The following is a 27,619-nucleotide window of genomic DNA, read 5'->3' on the forward strand; positions in this document are numbered from 1 at the left end:
CTTGTTCGTGACTTGAAAAATCTCAACGCTCCAATCCCAACAAGGTACTCCTTAATCATGCCTCAAGTAGGTCCAGAAACCTGCGAGCTTACCGTGCAAGGGATTAGAAAAGAAAACAACAGAATGCTGGCAAGACGATGTAGATTTTACATGCCAAAGTTGGCCGAAGAACAAGCATCATCAACCGGTAGAGAACTAACTGCTACAGAAAAAAGATGTGTCTTAAGAAACCGCCAATATTTTTCTGAGGACGATATTGAGGACTTGTACTCTGATGATGATTAAGAATGTTGTAATTTTAGTTTTAAGTTTAATTTATGATTATGCAGTTATTTTGAAGAATATTAGTATGTTAAGTATTTTCATCTACTCAAGGTTATGAATGATGCAATTTAATTAAGTTTTTTTTTTTTTTGTATGAATGCTGCCATTTTGACTAACTTTTAATTAATTATTAATGAACAAGTTTAAGTATTCGTAAAGAACATCAAGCTAATGTCACCGAGCCTTCAAACAAAAATGGCGTTCGAGCACTTTTCAACCACTAAAACGGTCATCCGAACTTTTGTGTATCCTTGATGTATTTATCCTAACTTATTAATCGCACAAAAATAAGTAGGGTTCTATATAAAATATTGAAGTTTCGGGGTCCCAAAGCATGATTAATCTATGGTCAAAATACGTTAAAAAGTGTAATGGAAGAAGGGTTAACCAAAAGGGCCGAAAAAAAAGGAGGGACACTATAGTGCAGTAAATTACTGCGCTATAATACTTAACGGAGCCGTCCCCGTTAACTGCTTTAGCGCAGTAAATTATTGCGCTAAAGATAGTTTGGTAACTTTTTTTTTTGTTAAGATATTTTGGTTCAAAATGTTTTTTTTTTTTTTTTGGTTCCGGACTCCGTGAAGATGGCTACGTTGCTTTCTCCTCATCTAGTTTTTAGTTCCGTGAGTGCAATGGCCTTTTTTCGTTTTTGGTACTAATGATTACAAGGTAGCTACTTTTAGGGTTGCAATAATGCTAATACAGCAACCTTTACAAAGTAATTCATCCGTTTCATTTTAACTGTCCTTTTAGCTAAAAAAAAAATATTTTAAAATTATTATTACCCTCTCTATTTTAATTTATGTGACACTTTTCGCTTTATGAGATTCAAACTATATGAACTTTGACCAATATTTTAAGATGTATTTTTTCGCCAAATTGATATGAGAAAAGTTGTAACTTATAATACTTTTCATGTAGTTTTCAAATAGTATATAAATTTTCATCTAAAAATATTGAGTTAATCTAATCAAATTTTGCTTCAAATTTTAATCAAATTGACTCTCAAAAAATGAAAAGTGTCACATAAATTGGGACGGAGGGAGTACTAATTTAGAATGAGTTCTTTTTTATACTGCTCAATTCTAAAAAGTCATTTCGAATTGTGTTGGGTCATTTGCACTTTTGTCAATATTTTATGCTGGTCTTTAATTTTTGTCCTTCAAATGGGCTGGTCTTTAATTTTTTCCCTTCAAAATCGAGGAATTTTTGTCCTTCAAAATTGAGGCACATAAGTTACTCACCATAATATCGCCCTCGCCCTTGAAGAATCTAATATTCATAAGTTTAATTTTGAAGGGTAAAAATTAAAGAACAGTCCTTTTGAAGGAATGTGGCCAGACGAATTGGAATGAACATGAAGTTTTTTGACGGATTCCCTTCAAAGGCATTTTCGGTCTTCAATTTTTACTGTTGTTATTTATGTAATAAAAAATTTCAAACATGCTTCGTACGACATAAGTTCTGTAATATTTTATTTTTGAAAACTGAACTTTTGTCTCACTCAACACAAGTTTTGTAGGAATTAAGTTATGCATGAACTTAAGTTATGCCGAGCGACATCTAAATTTTGTCGCGCTAAAAATGCTGAAGAGCAAAAATTAAAGATCACAATTTCGAAGGGAAAAATTTAAAGACCACCCTGAAATAGGGACATTTGTGCAAATGACCCCCTGATTGTACCTATTTTGTGCTGGTCATTAATTTTTGCTCCTCAAGACAAACTACTTTTTCGCGAGTCGTAAGTTTATATTTTTACATTATAATATCTCAAAAATTATGTGCCGCTATAGAAGTTATGTCTTGTTGGACAGTGAACTCACAGGAACAACCAACAAAGGAGTAAGTTGGAAGATAACAAGATAAGTCTCTGTTTCGGTTACAAGCTTCTACTGTGCTAAAATAGAAAGCGCCGAGAGGAAGATGAAGGGGCTATTTATAGGTAAAAAATCACTAGTCTTTCGGGTTTGGACTTGGTTTAGAGATATTTGGGCTCATTTTGAATTGTGGGGCCACAAATCATATTTTTGTTGCGGATAGTCCATCAAAGGCACTGGTCATTCATTTTTGTCCTTGGGCAATTCACAGGATTGTCCTTCCTTTGGGGAGGTCTTTATTTGGTTCCCCTCAAATTGTTTGTCTTTAATTTTTGCCCTTCGCGTTGCAATTCTAAGCTTTGCATAGAAATCATGATGTTCTGGATTTGAACCCCCGCGCAAGCATAAGATTAAAAAATATTTTCACAATGCAATGCAAGGCAAAAGCTAGGCTTGGACGCGTGTTTGCCTATACCGGCATAATCTTGTTAAAAAATAACTAAAGTTATGCCCGTACCGGCATAACTATAAGTTCTGCCTTATAAGTCAAAGTTTATGCCTTAAGGAAAAGTTCCGTCTTAGGGGCATGTTTTTAGTTATGTCTTAAATTAAAAATCTGCCCTTTAAAGCATAACTAAAAGTATGTCTATAAGGCGAAACTTTTCCTTAAGGCATAACTAAAAGTTTGTCATATAAGGCAAAAACTATTTCTTAAGGAAATGTTATGCCTTATGGGGCTTTTAGTCATGTCTTAACTAAAAGCCTGCCCCATAAGGCATAACTAAACTATGTCTTAACGAAAAATTATGCTTTATGGGGCAGACTTTTAGTTAAAGGCATAACTAAAAGTCTGCCCATAAGTCATAGTTATGACTGTACCGGCATAACTTTAGTTATTTTTTAACAAGGTTATGCCGGTGCAGGCAGACACGCGTCCAAACCTTGCATTGTGAAAATATTTTTTAATTTTATGCTTGAGCGGGAGTTCGAACCCAGAACTTCAGTATTCGCCCACCTTTTCAAGTGAAGGGTAAAACTTAAAGATCACAAATATGAGGAGCAATATATAAAGACCACCCCAAAGGAAGGGCAATCCACGCAATTTTTTATTTGTCCTTCGTCTAATACCCGAGGTTCTGGATTCGAACCCTAACTCAATAAACAAAAGAAGGAATTTCGCAAGGCAGAGGTTTGTATTCGCAAGCAAAACTCTACCTTAGGCCTAACTTTGAACCGAATATTTGCTACAAAATTCTGTCTTGCGATTTTTGTTTTTATTGAGCCGGGATTTGAACCCAAACTTCATGGTATTAGGGGAAGGGAAAAAATTAAAGACGACCAATTTGAGGGCCAAAAATTAAAGACCAGAGCCTTTGATGGTGCAAATGACCCGCCACAAATTGGGACCCGCCACAAATTGGGATGTCAACATCAAAATGGGCTATTTGAATTGGTTTTGTGATATTTTGGGGTTAATTTATGTTGGGCCACTTAAACTATGAGGTTTTTTTTTTTTAAGCACGGATTATCCCTTCATTTCATTTGGGATGGTCTTTAATTTCTGGCCTTCAAATTGGTGGTCTTTTAGGTTTTGCCCTTCGTCTAATACCCCGTAGCGGTCTTTAATTTTTGTCCCTAAAATTGGTGGCCTTTAAGTTTTACCCTTCGCCTAATACCCCGAAGTTTTGGGTTCGAACCCTAACTCAGTAAAAAAAAATTAAAAAAAAAATCGCAAGGTAGAATTTTGCAAAACTCTGCCCATGTAAATTCTGCCTTAAGGCAGAGTTTTGAAGGCCTTCAAAACTCTATCTTGCGAATCCAAACTCTACCTTGCGAGTTGTTTTAAAAATTTTGACTGAGCAGGGGTTCGAACACGAAATCAGGGGATTTTTAGCGAAGGACAAAAGTTAAAGACCTCCAATTTAAGCGAAAAAATTAAACACCACCCCCAACGAAGGGCAATCCTCCAAATTGCCGCAAGGAAATTAGGCACAACTTTTCGGGAGAAATAGGTAAAGAGCTACTTTTAAGCCTGCTATTAAATATTAGTCACTATTTTAAAAGCTATCACTCTCTCTGTCTCAATTTATGTGATACCCCTTCCGTTTTAATTTGTCCTAAAAAGAAGTTGTTTTTCTATAAATATGAATAACTTAACTTTGAAGTTCCCTTCACTCTTAATGAAACGATTTATAATCATACAAATGTTTAATGTTTGTTTTAGATCACAAATTAAAAAAAAAAAAAAAAAAATTCTTTCTTTAAACCTTATACCAAATTAAACCGTGTCACATAAATTGGCAAAGAGAGAGTAACATTTAGCCCCTCTCCCTGTGTATGTGTATTTGTGCCTGTGTGCTGTGAACCTTCACAGCTTTAGCGGAAATGAGTTTTTGACTTCACACGTGAGTGCTCAGCTAGGTTCAACCTTTATTTTTCCTCATTGTTAAAGATGAAAGGAGGACGAGTATTATTATAAGTCGATACTGTCAATGTTGCATATTTACATAGCAGTGGAGTATTTCACCATCTCATTATTTTTTTGGCTGAAGGGAAACACGAGTAGGATTATAAATTATTGTGATCATTTGATTATAGTTCATCGAGGAAGAATGTTAAATACTCCATCATTTTTTGGCTGAAGGGAAACAGGAGTAGGATTATAAATTATTGTGATCATTTGATTATAGTTCATCGAGGAAGAATGTTAAATACTCCATCCGTCCACTTTTATTTGTCTAGTTTGAATTTCGCATATTCTTTAAGAAATAATAATTGATATGGATATCTTACCACAATATCTATATTAATTAATATTTAGTTTTAGGGAAAGGATTTGAGGAATAAGTAACTGATGCTATGAGTAAAATATGACTAAAAATATATGTTTTTCTCTTGATATGCTAAAAGTAACAAGTAGTAACTTTTAATACAGTGGACAAGTAAATTGAATAGAGGGAGTACTACGTAATTCGTTTGTGAACATTTTGAAATAGCCTCCTGTCTTGATTGCTCCTAGTACGGCCAAATATATTCTGTAATTAATACTTTTGAGAATTAAGTAGACAAAGTAACGAGAGCTGTTTTTGTACTTCTAAATTCTAACATACAATCTTGCTAAAGGTTTTTCTTCAGCAGGAACTCCACAAGACACTCATCTCAAGTTAAACTAGATATCTTTTAAAAGCTTTGGCTTTATATCAATCAAAATCGAATGTTGTCGGTCAAGCTGAGGAGGAATTATGGTTGTATCTTGAAAGGAAAACACGTAGTGGACATTATCTGCTTCCAAAAAAGAAGCAATAATAAGTTGCTACTTTTAACTCTTGCATCTTTAAATAAGAGAAACATCCACAGAACCAAAATCCAGTTTGAGAACTCAATGGAGTAAGACCGGAATAAAACAATTTCACTACACAAAAAAGCTAGTTCTTCCTCCCTCCACGCTGCAAGCTTAAGTTAAATAAGGAAAGCTATTTACATCTGCCATCAAATGATGGCTACTTTTGGTAGAATGAAATCAAAGAATCACCTATGTGTCACGGGCAGACGACGCTCGTTGGCATTCTATACTCCCAGGGAACTGTCGTCAAGAGCAGCTTGGATTAACCTTCATTATAGAGGTAATCCAAAGATTTGTCACTGAAGGACTCATTAGAGTGACAGTCAACCAAACATCTGGTCAATTTGTATGTCCAACGCTTCCTCACGTCCATAGTCCTACCTCCAATAACACTTCAGCACCATGCCTATTGCAGTATGTACAATATCTTCAACCAGAACCACTCGCAACCTCTGCTGCGCGCTGCCTCATCATCTCCATGACAGCAGCCCTCCGCCGAGAATCAGACTGCTGCTGCATTCTCCGCAGATGTTCTTTCAAATCTCTGTACAAAGGGTAAAAAGATAAAATATTTTATGTCAATACTTCAATATAGCTGAAATTCAAAAGTGAGAACTGCAAAAAAGGAGAGAGGAGAGTCGGAGAGGGAGAAAAAGTGAGGCATTTTATGAAATTTTTTTGCTAATTCAGTCACTAAAATCCTGCCTATTTGACCTATGCAAAGCATATAACATGATCAATAACTATTAAGATTAATCCTCAGAAGAATAGAACGAGATGGATAAAAAGGATTCATGTAGCCAAACCCAAATTAAATTGGGTTGAATCAAAATTTGGTTGATTCAGATTGATTGCTACTCGTGGCTGGTACTGCTAATAGCAGAAAATAATAGCATTGGCTAATCATTGATAAATTGAATTATAATAACTTTATCAATTACAAGTGATTGATTATGTGAGAAGTAAACATGGGAAATATTATTAAATGTGTATCTACATTATTCCACTGAGCCATATTTATATTTATATTCCACAGAGTACATAATAATCATTTTCTATGTCGGACACTATATACATTAATATTCTAACACAACCCCTCAAGTTGGTGCATATAAGTCATGTACCGAGCTTGTTACGGATGTAACTAATACGAGGTCCAGTGAGTGAATTGGTGAAAATAGCTGCAAACAGACCATTTGACTTCACAAATTGTGGTAACAAAATCTCCTGAGAGTGTCTTTCTCTTCTAAAGTGACAGTTAATCTCAATGTGCTTAGGGTCGTTTGGTTACCGGTTCGAGAGGAGCTATCCATGTATCAAAACTAGCATAACTTTCTACATTGTTTGGTTGCCAAATCGTAAAGAAATAATCTCAGCATAGAATCTAGCGTTAAGCTATACACTGTTTGGTTGGTTTTTTCTCTTTTCCACATAAAACATAGCATTGCTAATACAATGTTTGATTCATACTTTTCTTTTCTGCATAACTAATACATGTAAAAGTAATGAGGAAATCTATGTATTATTTTATGCAAGGTAGAAGACGAAATAACTAATCCCTCCATCACTAATCCCTAAATTACTAATACGTGCATAACTCTAACCAGCAACCATACGACCCCTTATTCCTCATGAAATACCAGATTCGACGCAATATCAAGGGCCGCTGGATTTCGACAAAGTTTAATTCTCGAAACAATTGTTTGATCCAAACTAACTCACAAGTTGCTATTACCATTGCTTGCTATTCTGCTTCTACACTAGATCGAGCAACACATTCTGTTTCTCACTCTTTCAAGACACAAATTACCTCCTATTAAAACACAATATCCAGAGTCAGAACGCCTATCAGAACGTGATCCTGCCCAATCAACATCTCTATATCTAACGATCTGCTCGTGGCCTAGCAGAATGTGGATAACTGCATCCCAATATCTTTATAGGGAAAATCCATAAACCGACTATAACACTCAAATGAAAAGAAATGTCAGGTCTAATCACAGAGGGATAATTTAACTTACAAACCACCTACCTATATCTTCCAAGATACTGAATAGCCCCCTGTCCTGGCAGAAATTTAGCATTCGGATCCATAAGAGTGTCAATGGTGTCTAGATTATGTCATTCATGTCTCCTCAAGATGTCGATATAACACAAAGTGATCAACTTTACTATGAGTCATATTAAACTCCGGAATTACAGTACTGAACTTCCCAAAACTTGCTCGAGGAGACTGTTTCAGACCATAGAGTGACTGGTGCAATCAACATACAAGGCTACTAGACTCCCCATGAGAGACAAAACCAGGTGGTTTCTCTATATAAATTTTATCCTCAAGGCCACCATGGAGAAAAACACTTTTAATGTCCAAACTGATAAAGAGGCCAATGGAAGACAACAACCATGGATAGAAAAAACGAACATATGCTATTTTAGACACGGAAGTATCATTGTAATCAAGCTCAAATATCCGCACATATCCCTTGGGAACAAGGCAGGCCTTCAGCCAATCAACTTGGTCGTCGGGACCAACTTTGGCTGCATAAACCTAACGACCGACAGTAGTTTACCCGAAGGAAGAGAAACAAAGTCCAAGTACCACTCACATGTAAAGTAGGCATCTCGTCAATTATAGTCTGTCACTATCTTGGATGAGAAAGTGCTTCACATGTACACTAAGGGATGAAAACAGATGACAAAGATGATACAAAGGCATAAGGGGCAATGACAGACGATGATAACTAAAGAAGATACAATGGGGGTTAGTATTACGAGTGGAATCGTATACTTTTTCGAAGTGCAATCGATTGACAGGAGGAGACAAGTTCGCGGTAGGTGTATGTTTTGACATAGGACATGAATCATCCAGGCCTGACGCTGGACGCAAACAAAGATGACAAGTCAGGAGTGGTTATAATATGGTCGGAGACGTAGAAGTAACTACAGAATCCTCAAAAGCCGATATGGTTAAGAACTCAAAGATATCCTATCCCAAGTAAGTAGACATATCCAATTTCTCGTTCTTTAAGTTTGTCATCCGAAGCATCATATCTCGAAACGAGATATGTCATTAATGTATAAACTGCGAGCTTTTCCCAAACTGAATAACATGTCTAGAATGGACGCAACAAAGGACATCAACTTGGAATCAATAGATCGCCACAGAAGACTACTACATAATTGAGTGTCAACCTTCTCCCCATGTGCTCAGGCCTTTTCATCTACCTCATTAGCCTGCCTTCTTGGTTAAGTGATCTTGAACAACAGCTTGATCCCGCACCACCACTCAACCGCGGAAGCCCAAGCTAAATAGTTTGAACTTCCCATTCAGGGTTGCGAAGTAACCGTAACACTTGAATTTCCAGCTCCAATACTTTTGGAACTAAAAGCATCAAATTTGAGAGACAAGGTTGGATTGAAGAGAGTACTACGCAAATAATCACACAATTAATCACACAATATAACGAAGAAGGCTGCCCCAAACTGAAAAAGGACCAGATCTGTAAATCTGGTCTCGAGAAAAGGAGGGTTTAGGTTGGAATCACCAGGCACACCCCAAGAACCAAGAACCAAGAACCAGAAGCTGAAGTCGTCGGAAAGCTGATCACGCGCTAGGCGCGTGTATCAGACAAGCCGCCGGAGAGAGAGTGCATGAGACAGTGAGGTGTCAGGTGCCGGAGGAGCTAAATGGGCTTTGCTCGCCCGAGCTTTCCTAGCGTTGTGGTATTAACAGTTTTCGAAAAACAATGGCAAAATGTGGTATTGACGCGGACAGCCACTTAGGTCACCCCAAAATTGCACGGTGACCGAGATTCTCTTTCCCGGAAGGCGCTGGTATTTTTACAAAGCGATGTTCTCTCACCAAGGCTGTGATACCATGTGAGAAGTAAAGACAGAAATATTGTCAAGATACGTATCTACATTATTACACTGTGCGCTATTTATAGTTATATTCTACACAATACATAATACTCCTTTTTCATGTGAGACACTATATACATTAAAATTCTAAAAGAATACAAACATCTAAGGAAGCATTAGCCAACAAACCTGCAACGGGGAACACTGCATTCAGATTCCTTGCATGCACGAGCATGCAGCTGAAGGAGATACCACATCCTCTTACAGAGAACACAACCTCCTGAAACTCGTATTTTACATTGTATACCATGGCGGAAAAGCCCCTTAACTTTGCGACAGTTTGGATATTGACAATGGGAAAAGCGGCACTGAGAAGCATGCACCAGAAGGTCAAGCATCTTCCTTAGCTGTAGAGTTAAAGAAAGAAATCATGTCAGATCTCACGTCTAGTATATATTTTCAATAAAATGAAAGAAAATATAATTGGGCTAAAAGAATTTCATTTATATGTAAACAGAACAATCTATACTCGTCTTATCTTTTCTGTTAGGATGGAGAACAGAATCTAATACTTCTCTGTTTCACATGAACTCACAGATGTTCGATGAAGAACTTCTTAAGGAGCTTTTGGAAAAAGTTCTAAAAAAAAAAAAAAAGAGGTTTTTGCAAAAGATAAAATGCTTGGATAGCTCTAATCTTGTAACAACAAAAAAGCTTTCAAAAGACAGACCTGTTTTGAAAATTTGCAAATTCACATCACAAATGAGACTTTGTATTCACGTTATTCAGCATTTTCAAGGAAAATGAATGAAACAATTATCACCACTCAAAGAAAAGGTCAATGAATAGAAGTTGTCCCACATCAGTTATGAGAAACGGGATTTGATTTCCTTGTATGATCATTGGCAATCCTCAGCCTTAAGAGCTAGCTTTTAGGGATTTAGTCCCACGATCCATTTCTTTTACATATTGAATAAAATTATCTTTACTCATCGAAAGAGCAATTTGGAGAATTAGACTATAATATCCTTTTTGGGCTATTTGGTGGAAATAGGATAATATTACAAAAATATCGAGATATACATAAGAAAAATACAAGATCGTTTTTGCTTTTTCATTACAACTTCTAATGTAAGGAAATAATTTCCTGTTGCATAGATAATTGGGATAATTTGACAGGTGGTTGGCATCGAGCAACATCGCTAAAATGTTCATACTTTTGACACCATCTTGGCATGTTATCAATGGAAGAATATTTTTTTGTCCAGAAAAAATAATTTCTGGGGAATGGTTGTAGGAATTTTTTGAACAAAGAAAGGAGTAGCATTGAGTGCAAACTTCAACCTTAAAGGTGTGATACCCCAAGATATTTTTTAAATGACGGTGGTGTCCGTGACAGCTTGCGCGCAATGTGATACACCACAATTTAGCTATATAATAGCTTATTATGAGTAGTTGAAAAATGTTACCTACAGTGAATTAAACACAGCGAGAGAACTACAAAATCGAAGCTAGTGGACTAGGAATAATATATGGTGATTCAAAGAGGATGAAAAAGCTTCGGAAGAACACAATGTGGTAGGTATAAGGATCTAGAACTGACCCAAAAGTTGCGACAGAGGACTTCATTGACTACACATAGGAAGCAGCACAAAACCACAAATTACATTAAGGGCCAACGAAAATGCCTACCTGCAAAACTCGTAGTTGCCTAGCTTCTTTATTCTGTGCATCACGCTCGGCCAAGGATGGATGATTAGTCAACTTATGAGGATGATCAACTCCACCATCTTTTTGATAACAAGCATTGCACACATCATAATCTGCACAAACTTCACATCGCCAACCTTGACCAGCTTCTATATCAAGGTGACAAATGTTGCACGTCGTCACAAATGCTGGTGCAGTGGGATTATGAAGGTGGTAAAGGACCATCATTGAGGAATGTTTAGCACGCCTCAGGGTATCATATTGGTAATGATTTCCCTGACAAAGGCTCAAAAATGCCTGTCTTGTATCAAAAAACTCACTCTCGAGTATTTCATCTTCATCCTCGGTGTCATGAGGTACCTCCTTGATTTCACTCTGGAAAATTTCATCGAATTTCTTAATCATGGAACCCAATACCCATTCCAACTGTTTTTTTTTTGTGGGGGGGGGGGGGGGGGGGATACTTACTGGATAAAGTGGGTGCTTGTCCTTTTGACTAATAGGATGTCTTTCTCTATCTTCAAGTTTTTGCTCAATTTCATAGCACCTAAAACAGTACCAATACAGACAAATGTTACAAAGAAAAACACTAGGGAATATGAAACTCTCACTCTCAAAATAGTATCTCTTTATGAATATTTCATACATCAGAAAGAATTTAGCAAAACATAATGTAACTGCATCCTTTCTTTTCCTTTGTCCCTAAAGATTCTCAAGGTTAATTTATTGATCACTATGCAATCTCTCTGTCAGTTATATAAAAAAAACACATAATCTAAAGACTCGCAACCCATATGAACTAAAACCTAACATAGACAGGGTGCAGCAAAAAACTGAGCTTCTTCGCATGATACACTTTTCATGGAACAAGTCAAATATATTTGGGTCTTTAAAGATGCTCAGTTGGAAAAGACTCTATCCTATATTCTCTACCTTCTCAGCAAAAAAACTTTCAGACACGTCAATCAGTAAACATAGGGTGTCCCTACCACAACCAAAAATTGGTCCATAAAGTTCTCACACCTAGACAGCAACCCCCCAACACCCAGGGGGATTCTTTGTTTCTCTGCCAGGAAGATGGATTGTTGAGATGCTCAGTTGGAAAAGACTCTATCCTATATTCTCTACCTTCTCAGCAAAAAAACTTTTAGATATGTCAATCAGTAAATATAGGGTGTCCCTACCACAACCAAAAACTGGTCCATAAAGTTCTCACACCTAGACAGCAAACCCCCAACACCAAGGGGGATTCTTTGTTTCTCTGCCAGGAAGATGGATTGTTGAGATGCTCAGTTGGAAAAGACTCTATCCTATATTCTCTACCTTCTCAGCAAAAAAACTTTTAGACACGTCTATCAGTAAATATAGGGTGTCCCTACCACAACCAAAAACTGGTCCATAAAGTTCTCCGACCTAGACAGCAACCCCCCAACACCAAGGGGGATTCTTTGTTTCTCTGCCAGGAAGATGTATTGTTGAGAAGGGGATCTATTGAATTCCTTCAATGGATCTGCTAAAACATATTTTCTATTGCACTCTCTTTGAATCCTGAAATGGACAATCAGCTCAGTCCAACCGGTCAGGTTTCTAGCTTACAAAAGACAACATGCTCCCAAATCGGCAAATGGCACTACAACCACCAAATGACACTACACTTTCGAACTCATGTATCCTGGTGAAACACACCAATGATGAGAAAGTGGAGGTGTGTCATTTCGTGAGGACTTGTACTGCAAAGAGTAGAAGTCCAAGCCTCATAGATGATAAGACATATACGCTCTGGGAATGCCTAACAGAGGAATGACAGGACAAAACTAGTTGTTTTAAAGAAGTTAAAGCCTCTGTCTTCGTTTATGTTTCTTTCCTGCTTTGAACATTATACTGATACCTTTCTTCATATGGACACTCTGGTTGCCTCTGAGATAGCATAAAATAAATAAATTCATAAACAAACAGTTGGTGTTGCTGGCACTAGCTCTCATTTATATCCCTTTCAAGAAGGACTTGGCAATAAACTAAGACTTATATTCATTCTGCATGTGTAGAGGAAAAACAAAAACAATACATTTTCTACAGATGAGAAAAGTTTTTACCAATCCACATTCAAGTTGCAACAAGCATGATTCTGTAACAACCATAAAACTTTTACAACTCTAAGCACATAGAGAGATGAGATCCATACTTGTCACAGAGCTGAAAGTTCTTGCATAGCTTGCACTCCCAACGATTTCCAGAAACCATTAGAACGCAACAATGGGTGCATGCATGCTGTAAATGAACCATAATAAAATCCTCCTTCATTGGAGAAATTGTTTCACCAAGCTGTGGCCAGTTAAAAGAAAACGGACAGAGTTAAAAAGTGCAGATCAATGAGACTGGCAGTACAACCAGCTTTCATAACGAAGAACGGAAAATAAAGCAAAACAGAAACAAAGACGATGACAAACAAGCGCAACAATTCTTTTTCTAATAAAAGTGGTGTCCTGGCCAACTTTTGTGCATGCTCAACTACTCCATCGCGTGCCTGCTATCTCCCACCAGCACAGACGCCGCTTAACTCTCCCCACCAAGGGAGAGTTAAGCGCAACAAATCTTTTTCTAATAAAGGTGGTGTCCCGGCCAACTTTTGTGCATGCTCAACTACTCCATCGCGTGCCTGCTACCTCCCACCAGCACAGGCACCGCTTAACTCTCCCCATCAAGGCTTAGACGCAGATAGGAAGAAATCACCTAACTTTTTTGTCACTGCTAAGGTTTGAACTCTGGTCTCCCGTGGTTTTCAGCCGCTGCATCAACCGTTAGGCTACACGTTTGGGTACAGAAACGAGTGCAAACTTCACTCCAAAGCACAGTACTTAATCACAGTTTAATTTCTTGGAAGTTGCAAACCACAACTCCATATACAGCAAATAAATCAACCAAATAACCAATATATAGAAAGTAGAAGGACAACGAGTAAACGCAGATGTTTAGCAATCAAAATTACTTTGTGCATTAGAAGCACATCCTTAGATGCATTCCCAGAAAGATCAGATTGACCAGATGCTTTTAGAGCTCTTTTTGTTATGGTCTTCTTTATAGTTCCCCTCTTATGCTGCTTTCTCCCATCCTCTTCCTGCTGTAGTTGGTAAATCATGTCCTCTGCAGCACCAGGCCAATAGTCCCCATCAAAATAAGGCAGGCGAGCTGCAGTAACTTTAGCTTTACATTCGCCCGTGGATATAAAGAAATGGTCATATAAATTAGTGAGCTCAGCAACTATCTTTTCTTTCTTAGCTTTTCTTAACATTGATAAATACCTGAAATATGAAAAACACTAGTTTAATTAATGTAACAAACATGAGAAAATACACCTTCTATACAGCAGTAGATAATCTATATGAAAGCAAATTATTAAGCTCACCACTCCCTGAGTTTGTCAGATTTTGGGGTCTTCTGAATTTCGGGATGGCAATATAATATATAATCTTCACCCTTCAATGGAGGACAAGCCCAAATATAACAACTCGTGAAACCACGCTTTTTGCAATAATCTAGATATCCAATCTGAGTGGAATCAAATATATTAATATACAAACCAATAACAAATATCTAGAATCAGCAATTGGAATTGATGGGAAGAAAGATTACCAAAATTTCATGGTACACAAATGTGCGGAGAGCCTCTCCAGAAACTGCTCTGATCTCTGGCCTGAAATATTTAACAGAATCTAGATACGAGAGATAAACACGTCGATGATTTGGCTGTGCGCATTCAGATCCAAATTCCTGAACATACATGCCAAAGAGGCACACTTCCACACCTTCAATTCTCTGAAATAACAATAACACCTGAAGAATGCAACTTTTCAGTCCATAACTCAAACAGAAAAGAACAAGACTCCTATCTGAGGATAATGCCAGACTTAAACATATTGAGACACGACAATGTCTGGACACTACAGTCCATGATTCAGTAAATACTAATCCTTCGGAAATTGGCCTCCCACGATCAAATTATGTTCCAAAGTTTCATGGATGTCAAATGTCCCCCAAAGAACACCTTCTTCGAAATGGACAATCGAGGAAATAAAAAAATAGAAGGTTATTCGAGATCCGGAGGGAACTTTTGGGACAATATTTCGGGTCATGGAAGATGAAACAAATGAATATGGATAGACAGGACCATGAAGCCATCACCTTTCCGTGTGAAAATCTTTTCTCTAATGGCACACCAGCCCTTATCTCCATATATCAAGAATTTTTTCTTGTAATTATTTAATGAAACAAGGACCATGCTCCCATACAACTTCTATGACGTGACTGGGAAAGTTCTGGATCTAACATAAAAAATGTCTTGTAATAACTAAATAACATATGCAACATTCATTCAAATTATTTAACCCAAATTGACATTCATGAGCATGATTACGCATGAAGGTACCTTTGATTTATACGAGAACTCCAGCGGATAGTTCTCTTCCTGAAATATATCAAGAAACCGTGGTTTCACTTCTAACTTTTTGTCTACTGATGACACAACTCTTACAACAAGTCCTTCCACTCCAGGAACCTGCAACCGAATAGAAGTAGGAGCAAAATTAGGACGGCACAAGTGAACTTGTTTACACCACTACCAAATACTAAATGCAGAAACAGAAGTTAGAACAAACTAAAGATGATATTTTCCCAAGGGGAAAGAAGCATTGACCGGAAAAAAGTCTGACGACAGTTGACTTATTCACTAATAGCTCAAACTCCATAAGCTATAGAGAAATGCAAAATTCACTTCCAAGCATATCCAGACACTTATAGCTGCAGAACAGAACCCTACAACTTTAATTTCTAAAAAAAAATTCCTCTAGAAGACTAGCCCTAATCAATATTCTGGAGTATAACACAATTAAAGTAACAAATGCAGCATCCACAGAAAGAGCAGACCTTGATTTGTGGATGTCTGGATCAATGGGTGAAAATCATTTCACCCCCCAACTCTGCTTTAAAAATCAAACTCCCCCCTCAACTTTGAACAATAGATATTTTCCCACTTTATCCAATACAATGACTATTTCACCCTTGCTTTTTTCAATCCTCCATTTATGTAATACATTTTTTTTTGATAGGTAAACGTAATACATTTTTATATTATACCATATGATATTTATTTATTTAATCTAGGTATTTATAAATTTTTATTTAAGTTCATTAACATTATAAGTAGAATAAACTTTTATCAATTTGTAACAAAATCTAATGCTATTTTTTATGATTATTATTTCAATATCATATACAGTAAATATGTATATATGTATGTATATGCATGTGTGTATATATGCATGGTACTACTCCATCCTTAACCAAGAGGTCTCGAGTTCGAGCCCCCTTGGGTACGGAATCACCATTGTTAGGGAGCGCTTTGCCCCCGCCCAAATGTGGGACTAGCCGGCACAAATCCGGATTTAGTCGGGCCCCAATGTGGATACCGAACACCGGATGGGAAACCCAAAAAAAAAAGTTTCACTTCTCTCTTATTCTCTATTATTCATATAAGTAAACAAGTTTTGGTTGTCACTAGTGGAATATTTCTTAGATTATAATAAAATTCATTTACAGTATAAATAAATCATTTTTAAAAATATGCCTATGTTTTTAATTGTTTTTGCATTAACTGCATAGATATATATTTATAAAGTTATTATGACCTATTATTTTTCACTTGTATAAATAAATATTAAAGTTTTGATTATTTTAAATAAATTTTTTTATTTATTTATTCTGCTAATTTATTTTATTAAGAACATCATTAACTTATATACTCAATTAGTATTTCTCACTTTTTTCTTTCACCTAATAGAAAATATTTATTTTTAATAAGAAATATGTTACATAAATTATGAAATTTAAAAATATCATGATTTTAAAGAAGTAAAAAAATAAGACAAAAGTTATAATGTAAGGGTAAAATAGACACTTAAAAAAGTCAACTAGGATAAAGGGGGCAGAATGTCTATTGTTCAAAGTTGAGGGGGGTATTTGATTTTTAAAGCATAGTTGGGGGGTGTAAATGATTTTCACCCATTAATTTTTATACAATCCAACTGCCCTCCGTGGTTGAAATGGAGAAGTTCTACCTGAGTGTTATGTGATAAGGATGCTTACGAAAGTTAAAGGTAAGTTCTATAGAACGGTTATAAGCCCAGAAATGTTATAAGGAAGTGCATGTTAAATTGTTAAAGCCCAACACATCCGCAAAATTATTAAATTAGTATTCCAAATATACACGTATTCCAAATATACACATACTAAGATGGATGTACGACCATATAAGATTAGAAAAGACTAAAAGTGATCACATCCGCCAACAAGTGCAGGAAAAACTTATTAGCGCTTAGTAAGGATGAAATGAGACAGTCGCTTGAGATTATTTGGTAAAGGCATCGACCTTCAAATGCACCGATCAGTAAGTCTGAAACTGTGGTGAGCGAAGGTGTTTAAGAGGACGAGCTAGACCTAAAATGACATGGAAAAATAGTCTCGAAGGGCCTACGATTCCTTGGAATCCATGCAAACTTAGCGAAGGATAGAGCATATTGGAAGAAAAAGACCTATATAAACAATATAAATTAGCTGTGAACGTGTTTTAGCCATGTTAGTGCGTATACTTTAGATCCTATTCTTTCTAGGAGTCATTTTTATGAAGTGATGAAGTTTTTATTGAATGTTCAGGCATACTTTCTAGAACTTTTTTAGCCCCAACACAGTATTAATGTCATTATAAAATATAGATAACTTTTAGTACTTTTTATTTTTATTTTATGTAATTTTGGACTGAGATTAATATAAATGGACAAACATGGTCGGTCGGAATTCATATTAATCATCCCAGTGTAGTAGTAGTATATGTTGTTGTTTACTTATCAGAGGAATCAAGTCTCAATGCATTAATCATTTTATACTGCAAAACATTAAGGAGTAAGTCAAGCCAATTGACTTACCTCATCATAACCTTTTCCTTCACGCTTTGCTCTTTCTTCCCGTTCCTCCTTCAAACGCTCAACCAATCGATCCTCAATGTGATCACTGAGTTTTGTTTGAGGCAGATCTTTTGCTCCAAGAACAGCACTTTGTGGTAAGGGCTTGCGCTCACCTCTTTCAACTTCTGCTATGTAGCAATTGGGACATGTATATTCTGCTTGCCCACCATCATTCCTTCTACCATTAAATAAAGCGCAAATCTGATGTTGCCAAGCTTCACACCTATCACATTGCACCCACTGCGCAAAGCAGCAACCTCTTATATAATGAGACCAATAAAAATTAAAAGTAGAATAAAAGAAACATGTTATTAAAAAAAAAAAAAGCATCAACCAGACAAGTTTCAAAATCCCCGTTTCTACAGTAAATGAGATACTATTTTTGTCAAATTAAACGCAAAGAGTTAGACAGATACCCATTCTTCAGTCTCCTCATCATTTCTCTTTTTCTCCATCCTCGCCTTTGGAATGGTGGTTCCATCAACAGTGATTGTGTCTCCACGGGCCTCATTATAGCATGGAATGCAGAAGTAGTGTCGTGTATCACCAGCTCCAATGGTATAATACATCGCATTACGTTTAATACGAGCACCGCATGGAGTACAATATATGGGTGGAGGTTCAAAAGTTAGCTTCTCAACAGCACATAACTGACAAGAATTTTCACTCATAGAATGCTCCATTGCTTGATTTTTTTCTGCCTTCGCTTTGCTCTGTCAAGCAAAACAGAACAGAAACGAAAACGTTTACTCATACAGATTAGAAATGAAACCAAACAAGTCACCCAAATAAAGACCATTATAGCAACAAATCAGCCACTGGTCCAACTACATGCACTGAAGATCATTAGAAAAAGAAATGAGTGTCAAAAGTTTAATTAAGTCTACATAACATGGTAGAAGGATTACATGAATGAAGTCAGAATAGTACATTTCCTGTAAATAGCAAAGCGCTTCATTATCACCATCAACTCTAAGTTAAGCCTTATAGTCCTTGGCAACGACTAAGGTCTGACGATCTTATTAGCCAATTACTGACTAGAAAGATAATTGAGACACATAACTACCCAAGTTACCCCCAGTGTTATCAAAAGAGAGAAGCGCAAAAAAACTCTAAGGTCCACTGGGGCTTTAAGCACAAAGCGGAACTAAAGAGAGGGCTGTAATAAAAAAGGGCAAAATGGAGAAATAACACATACATACATGCATATATATATATATATATATATATATATATATGTTTACTCCAAGACTAATAATTACAATCACAAATAACAAATAAATGGACAAAGAAATTGAAAAAAAAGTTATGATAAAGTGAAATATCAATTGTTTAGTGTCGCCTCTTCAGGAAATGTTCATTGGCAGGGAAACGTATGTCTTAGAGCCTTGATGACGACACTAAAACGCATATTAAGCGAGGCAAGTTGCTCAACACATTTTGAGCCTCGCTTCAGGGCTTAAGCGCGCCTTTGACAACACTGATTACCCATTGTTCTTCTTTCAACTTCACCTAGAGGACAACAAACTTTTAATTTTTTTAAAAAAAAAATTATAACAATGGTGTTATCAGGGAGCTTTCCTGCACGTCGACTAACCTACCAGGTACCTACTATCTCCGACCAGTACAAGTACCACGTCCCCCAGCCTTAGACAGAAATAAAGGAGCCATTTTTTTGGTTTCTGCTAGGATTTGAACCCTGGTCTTCCATGGTCCATTCCAGATTCATTGACTACTAGGCGACACCCTCGAGTGCATACAACAAATTATATATGATCCGACCAACAGTTACGACAGCAACTGCACACTCTTGACATTGGAAAAATCATTTCAGCTCAATGCAAATTCACAGTCAGCCCTCATAAACTTAGAATACTTGGTCAAGGTGTAGAAATGCTAAAAGAATGAATTTCTGAAAAGATGTTCTCTATTTAATCCTTTAAGCAACTCAGGCCACTTCTTCATAAGGCAGGTTACTGAACATCCGTATTTTTACCTAGTTGGTTATCGAGTTCTTACCTAGAAAAGGAAAAGAAAAGTAAATCACTCATTTAAATCACAAGTTCTCTAACAACCAAATGCAGAATTCCCAAATGTATAAGAATATAGTGTGAGCGAAATAACGCTACGTCCGAAATATATTTTACTGACCTGGCCTATCCATTGTCTCAGACCTTTAATGTGTTCCCGGACCTGCTCTGGGGTGAAAAGTTCCATCATCGAGACACCCTTTATTTTAGGCTTCCCAGATTTGGATCCAGTTGTACTTTCAGAAGGCGCTGATGTATTTTCCTGTTTAGGCTGATCTATGTCCTTCTCAGTATTAACATTTTCCTGCTTCACAAGACAACCTGGAGTACTTGATGCAAGGGAATCACCAGCAGGCCTTTGAGTGTATGTATCATCCAAATTATCCTTTGCTATATCTGTACTCCCAGGACTAACTTGCACAGCATTTGCAAGAGCTTCCATTTTTACTTCAGGGACTTCACTCTTCAGTGCCACAGCATCATTCTGTTCAGCAGGCTGAGCATCTTGGATTATATTAGACTCACAGGCCGAAACTGGCACAAGATTTTCAGTTTTTAAGATGAGAGGTTGAGAAGATGGCTCTATCTTCATGCGTTTAAGAGAAGGCTGCAAATCTTCTGGAGTTTTAACTGCCGCCGGACTCAGCTTGCCAGTCAACTTAGAAGCAGTTTCAACAGCATCATAGGTTCTACAAGCACCATCAAGGGAATTTGCCATACCAGAAATATAGCCAGGACGAGCAAACACTTTTTGCTGTGCCTGCATAAATTTCTTGACAGGAATGCAAACGGGACAGGTTTCAGTCTTGCACTGCCTGTAATGATTAATTAAAACCTTTGTTTCAGGGCACCGAGGATACCGACAATCAAATTTACTGCATCTTTCCATATGCCTCAATAGTTTTTGTGCATGTATGCAATTGTTTTCGGGACATTTTCCTTCAGGAGCAGAACATCGACGCGCATGAATCAAAAACAACAGCCACCTCTGCTGATTAAGATACTGACGTTCACGAGGAACGTTACCAGATCTGCGCATAGCACTGCTTGAATTATTGGTTTCAACTGCTCTATTAGCAACAGATTGACTGGCCAAAAATCCCTCTGTAGATAAATTATTGGGCTGAGCTTCCTCTTGCGTGGAAGTTCTCTGACGCAATTCCTCCTGTGCATTGGGTTCAAAGAATCTACCTGGTATGTGAGACCCATCTTGAGATTTTGGATACCATTCGCCCTGCAATACTGCACCCGAATAAACTCCGTTAGAGTGACGGCTTAAACCATTAATCAGCAATAAGCTGGTTTGGATGCAAATTGTTGCATTAGACCTGAAGATTGAGAAAGTAATGGACAGACAAGCTGCTGGCTAAATAAGAGAAGCTACTGATTACCTTTAGGTTGGTCTCCAACGGTATTCTGTTGAAACTGATTTTGCATATCAGAGGACTGTAAATTCTCAGCAGAGATCTGAGCGTGCAGGGCTTCATCATGATTTTCGGGCTCAGATTTTACTTGAGTACCAGGATTAGATGGCAGCTGAGCTCCAAAAGCATTGCTCCTTGACAAAAGTTGTTGCTGCTGACTATGTAGCTTCTGTTGGGATAAATGCTGAGCAAATTGATGTTGATGCTGAAATTGTTGAGGCTGCTGTTGATATTGTTGAGGCTGATGAGAAGATAAATGGTCATCTCCCTTATAATGCTGGGACTGAAATTTCATCTTCTCCGATTGATCGATGGGTTCAACCTTTGCATTTGGCATCTGCTGAGAGGCAGTCAAGTTTGACTTATTGCTCATCAAAGAGGAGTTTATTTTGGACATGGACTGTAAGGCTACAGCACTCGAGCTCTGACTACTGATGACTGTCCCTGCAGAAGACACAGGAGTATACAAGTTTCCAGACACTGAAGTTTCAGTGTTACTAATACCATATGTATCACCTGTTATCAAAAACAATGAAATACTTCAAAAATTACTCAAAACATTGAAAGTAGCATATTGCAGGAATTAGCTTAAACGTATGTGTTGTGCTGAGGAATCACCTTGCATTGATGGTCGCTGATGTGGATCAAAATGTTGAGGTAACGACTTTGGAGAGTTTCCATACATGGTCGCTGATGTATAGCCCTCTGAGGCTCCAGGACCATTATGCTGCGAATTGTTCCCAATCATTCCAAGCCCCCCATTCAGAGGCGCAGCTGACTGTCCATATGATCGATTCTGCAATCCTGACCTGATTCCACCACCCATATGGCTGCCAAGTGTATGCAGTATACGGCTGTTTTGACCAGAAATATGCTGCTTTTGTTGTAGAGGCTGCGACACGGTTGTGGAATCAACGCCAGAGAAGGCAGCACCACCATTAGATGATTCCAAATTGATGTAAGATTGTGCACTGATATTATTATTCGAATTATCACTATTACTAAACCCAGGAGTGGGAATCATTTGGCTTGTTATTCTTTGTCCACCCATGGATGGTACCAGGTTGTTCCCACCAGAATTGATCGAGAAATTGGATGTAGACTGCTGATATCCATTTGCCAAGGGGCCTGCAAGGATGAGTTCAGTCACACCAGAGTGAAGTAAATACCTTGTTAATTTGGAAACAAATATTGCCTAAAAGTAATATCTTCAGCATAAATAAATGAAACACCATGCATACTGCCAGAGGGGAAATTGGTTGTCGGTAAGAAGCTTCCAGAGTTAACTGCAGAGGATGTAATAGTACTTCCGGCAGTCACGGAACTGTCGACAGATGATGTCCCAATAAGGGACGAATTCAAATTTCGGGGCAGGCCTGGAGTTGGTATCATTGTACCAATGGAGGCGGATGAATTAATGTGGGAGATTTGTTGGTTATGATTATTCCGAGGAAGGCGTTTAATCACGGCAAGTAATCGGCTCTCCAGAGTCAATAGATCCATATACTCCTCCTAAAAGCAGGAAAAAGATGAAGCATCATTCACCAAATGAATAGAAATGACTTTTCATGATAGCACAATCTTTCACGTCATACTATATAATAAACAAAACTGAAACAACAATAAACCTTTGTTGAAGCACTCTTGAACAAGCTCTCCTCCAGGCGTTTAACTAGATCCATAACCCTCTGTGGTTGCATCTCCTGGGCTTGCTGCTGCTGCCGCCGCATGAGATACTCATAGCTGGATGACAGAAAAGTTGTAAAGTTCGAATCAGCTATCATCAGATAACTCAGCAGCAATATGGAAGAATCATTCCATAAAAAAGAGATTTAACAAATAATTGGAAAGTTCGAAAGAAGAATCATGAACAATGCAAAAACAACAGCATCCTTTTGGACCAATAGGCTCACTAAACAACGGAATTGAAGTTGTCAAAAGCACCCAAGCAGCACTTTACGTTCACACCCCATTTCCCTGTGCATTTATCAAGTGTTTATCCTCATCTGAGGGACAGCTTCAAGTGCATAAATTACCACGCTGGAAACATTTTCAGACAGTTTGCAAAAGAAATGGAGGGTATGTGTTCCCCGGAAGCAGAAGATTTCACCTACCAGGTTGGCTTACCCCACTATAAGTAAGGTCACTATTGATTTACTTCTTTAATATAAGAGGGTTACAACCTCCCAAAAGCCATCAATATTTGGTAACAGGAGCAGATACCAAACCCCTCCACAAGTTTTTGTAATAGTTAAACAACACCTCAATCTACTCTCTTCCATCATCTTCTGTAGTTCTATTCTTGTCTCTAAATATCAACCACGTACTCTAGTATTTCGAAGTTGAAGTTCTTTCTAGAACTCCTAACTGAATACTTTTATAAACCTTCACCACCAAAACAGAACAGTAGCTTATTGAAGCAGCTTTCAAGAGTCGGTGCTTTATAGGAGCAAATGAACGGCAAGGGACCCAGCAGATGAACATATGACATAGTCTGACCATACATGTCAAGAACAAATAAGTTCTGCACTCCCTAAAAAAGAAATGCTAGCAGAAGACTTGGCTTTTCAACTATTTTCGTACTGGAATAACTTACAGAACACAAAATGTGTGTATACAACCTCTGATTTTCACATATGGCCTCCACCAATGATTCTTTCAGCATTGAAGTAGACTTAGTTACCAAAGAAAATGTGTTAAACTAATGCTAATAAATTGATCATTAGTAGCCCTTCAACTCAGCCTGTCTACACCATCCAACTCCACATCCCTCCCTAAAAGGACTAAGGAAGAAATAAATCGCCTAAAGAAAATATTAATGGACGTCTAGATATATAACATATCTTCCTTTTTATATGAAAGGAAAAATGATATCTTCCTTTGTTGACTTTTAGATCAAAAGAAAAAAGACAAGAAATATAATATCTTACATCTTCCGTGAAATAAATTTGCGAGCTTTCAAGACTTCAGACTCCATATTGGGCATAGTACGGTGGACACCTGGATTTTGCATCTGCATAGGAATAGGATTTCCATTCTGCTGGGGTAGCCCAGGCAAAGAAGTGCCACTTTGATTTGGACCCTGCCCTGAAATCTGCCCTGACATATGCTGGAAATTCATTTTTTTTTCCTTGTAACTTTATAAAAATAAGGTATACTTCATAAGTGGACTATCAGCACCCATTCAAATGGTTGAGAATCCCACGCATCATTAGCTTTTCAATCAATTTTGGTAATATTGTGAAATCTGCAGTTGAAATAACACTAAAGATAAATAAAAGGTGATCTGTCTAATTTATCACATTATCTAAATGCATACAGAAGAAATTGCAATCTGAAAGAGGAAATTAGCAAAATCAGTAGCGACAACATGACGCAACTGATAACGAAAAAAGAATAACAAAAACCATTCTCATGTATCTGGAAAACAGGACAAGCACAGGAACAGCAAGACATTCCCAGTGGCAAGGACTGCAACTAACTTCCTCGCTAACCAAACAGACTCTACACATTATTGAAAAGAGCGACAAGATTGTATAAAATGAATAAAAAATACTAATTCATACTACACTTGACTCCAAATAAAAAACAATGAGTGATCATGTTGCCCATTTCAGGCCAGGGAAAGAGATACACAGGTCATATAGCCAGATTACATTCAGATGACTGTGTATGACATGGATTGAGTCGTAGACATGAGTTTTTTTTTTTTTTTTTTAAATTGTCATAGACACAACTAATACACAATTGTGAACACCAACTTTGTATTTTGTTAATGAACTTTCATTTATCAAAAACAAAACAAAAAGTATATTACTATGCGGTTCAAAACACAGTCTAAGGCACTGATACCATGAATGAACAACGATTACATTAACCATATTTGATCAACATTTACAATTCACCATATCCAAGAAGTAAGATGGTATGATCATTTATATCAACCAGGTATATACTCAAGCAGCCCCTTCACTCCTGTTATTTTCTTTGCTTTCAAACTGCTTTGAAATGCTTTTTCTTGAGACGAGGGTCTATCGGAAACAGCTTCTCTATCTTCCAAGATAGGGGTAAGGTTTGCGTACACACTACCCTCCCCAGACCCCACTTGTGGGATTACGTTGGGTATTTGTTGTTGTTGATATACTCAAGCAAGAGTTCCCTGGGGAACTCTCTAGAGATGAGCTTCAATAAAGCCCAAACCTTTGGTGGACAAGCTTGAGCAAGCCCCAATATCAGCTCAAAACTCAAGCTGAATACAACTATTCAATTAATTTAAACAGCTCAGCCAATGTGAGCTTTATCTCTCTTTTCTTTCCTACTTTCTTGCGTCGGTTACATCGCTTTTGAGCCGAGGGTCTATCGGAAATAGTCTCTCTACCCCGAAACAATAGAGCTAAGGTCTGCTTACATCATACCCTCCTAAGACGCCACTTGTGGGATTAAACTGGGTATGTTGTTGTTAGCCAATGTGAGCTTCGCAAAGTACAGACGCCCCCAAACCCAAGTAAACCAGGAACATTGTGGCAAGTCAATAGCTAGTGTAGCAATAGTCAATGATCAATCCTCTGATCATTGCCTTAATAGAGCAAAAAGGACCTATAAAGATTCATATAGTGGACACCAACTAGTTTAACCAAACGAAAAAAAGTAGCTGAGCTGATTAAAACTATGTTAACCAAATTTAAGATGATAAAAAAAATGATCAGACTTAATAAATGAACTAACAAACACAACAAAAACATAACTTTCCTAACTGAATTCAATGAGAACATAAAAGCACCAATTTTTAAACAAAATTCAACCTTCAACACATGAAGAAAAGGAACAATGCTGCAGGGGAAAAAAAAAACTCAGCTAATTAAACTTATGTTAACCAAACATAAGATGAAATAAAAAATAACCAAACTTAACAAATGGACTAAATAAACAGTTAAACACAACAAAAACATAACTTTCCTAATTGAATTCATAAAAAGCCCTAATTTTTAAACAAAAAAAACAACTTTGAACACATAAAAAGGAACAATGCAAAGAAAAAAGAAGCTCAGCTAATTAAACTTATGTTAACCAAATATGAGATGAATTAAAAAATAATCAGACTTAACAAATGCACTAATAAACAGTTAAAACACAACAAAAACATAACTTTCCTAATTGAATTCATAAAAAGCCCTAATTTTTAAACAAAAAATCAATTTTGAACATTTATAGAAAGAATAAACCATTTCTATTGAAAGGAATTGAATAAAACTGAACTCAAATTACCTATATAGAAGCTCAGCTAATTAAAACTAAGTTAACCAAAATTTAATATGAAAAAAAAAAACTATCAGACAAAAAGCCCTAATTTTTAAACAAAAAATCAACTTTGAACATATATGAAGAGCAAACCATTTCTATTAAGAGTAATTAAATAAAGCTGAACTCAAATTAACTACATAAAACATTCGATTACATTTTTTATTTCAAAAAAAAAAAAAAAAAATCCTAAAAAAAAAATTACTAGAATTTCCCAAATTTCAGTACCAATTTAAATTGAGGAAAAAAAATTATTGATTTTAACATCGAACCTTTAGCGATATATATCGGCGATGATGAAGATGATTATAATTAACGAGGACGATAAATTGAAAAATCGCGAAACAGAGACACAAATAGGGACTTTTTACAAGGGAATAGGGGAAAAAGTTGGGGTTTGGAAGAACTATTGGGGTTAGAATTGTAATTTAATTTTTCATGTCTCATTGGTGGTGGTACATACAAGTAAAACTATTTTGAAATTTTTATTAGGATATAGCACATGTTATAAAAACATTTTCCCAAAAAAAAAAAATAGCATGTTATAAAAATATTTTGCCAAAAAAATAAAAAATATAAGATATTATTGAAATACTACTACAACAACATGCTTATTATAATTTACAAGTGGATCTGGAGATGGTAGTATGTACGCATACCTTACCTCTATCTTGAGAAGGTTGAGAGGTTGTTGGCCTTTGGTTCGGAATAAAGCGGGATACTATTGAAATATTGATGTTAAATCAAATTAGTAAGAATATAAATTTAGTTACTATCATAGCTCCATCTAAGAATAGCT

General features: G+C 36.8%; 1 protein-coding gene across 2 annotated transcripts; it reads right to left on the reverse strand.

Moving 5' to 3' along the window:
* Positions 1-5,413: 5,413 nt before the first annotated feature.
* LOC132614387 (histone acetyltransferase HAC1-like) lies at positions 5,414-27,252 on the reverse strand. Of its 2 annotated transcripts, none has more exons than XM_060328836.1 (18): positions 27,093-27,252; positions 24,453-24,769; positions 23,151-23,265; positions 22,764-23,034; positions 22,141-22,650; positions 21,490-22,038; positions 20,220-21,340; positions 18,485-18,781; positions 18,030-18,308; positions 15,479-15,607; positions 14,686-14,886; positions 14,459-14,601; positions 14,042-14,354; positions 13,238-13,377; positions 11,524-11,602; positions 11,038-11,430; positions 9,535-9,752; positions 5,414-6,028 (listed from the first exon to the last, which is right to left on the reverse strand). In XM_060328836.1, exons 2-18 carry the CDS (start codon positions 24,641-24,643, stop codon positions 5,914-5,916), a joined length of 5,064 nt encoding a protein of 1,687 aa, XP_060184819.1. In that variant the 5' UTR covers positions 24,644-24,769; positions 27,093-27,252; the 3' UTR covers positions 5,414-5,913. The 2 variants fall into 2 exon arrangements, with proteins under 2 accessions (XP_060184819.1, XP_060184818.1); XM_060328835.1 differs by having other exon boundaries at positions 22,755-23,034.
* Positions 27,253-27,619: the final 367 nt, after the last annotated feature.

Source organism: Lycium barbarum, chromosome 10 (genome assembly GCF_019175385.1).
Source record: "Lycium barbarum isolate Lr01 chromosome 10, ASM1917538v2, whole genome shotgun sequence".
Lineage (NCBI taxonomy): Eukaryota > Viridiplantae > Streptophyta > Magnoliopsida > Solanales > Solanaceae > Lycium > Lycium barbarum.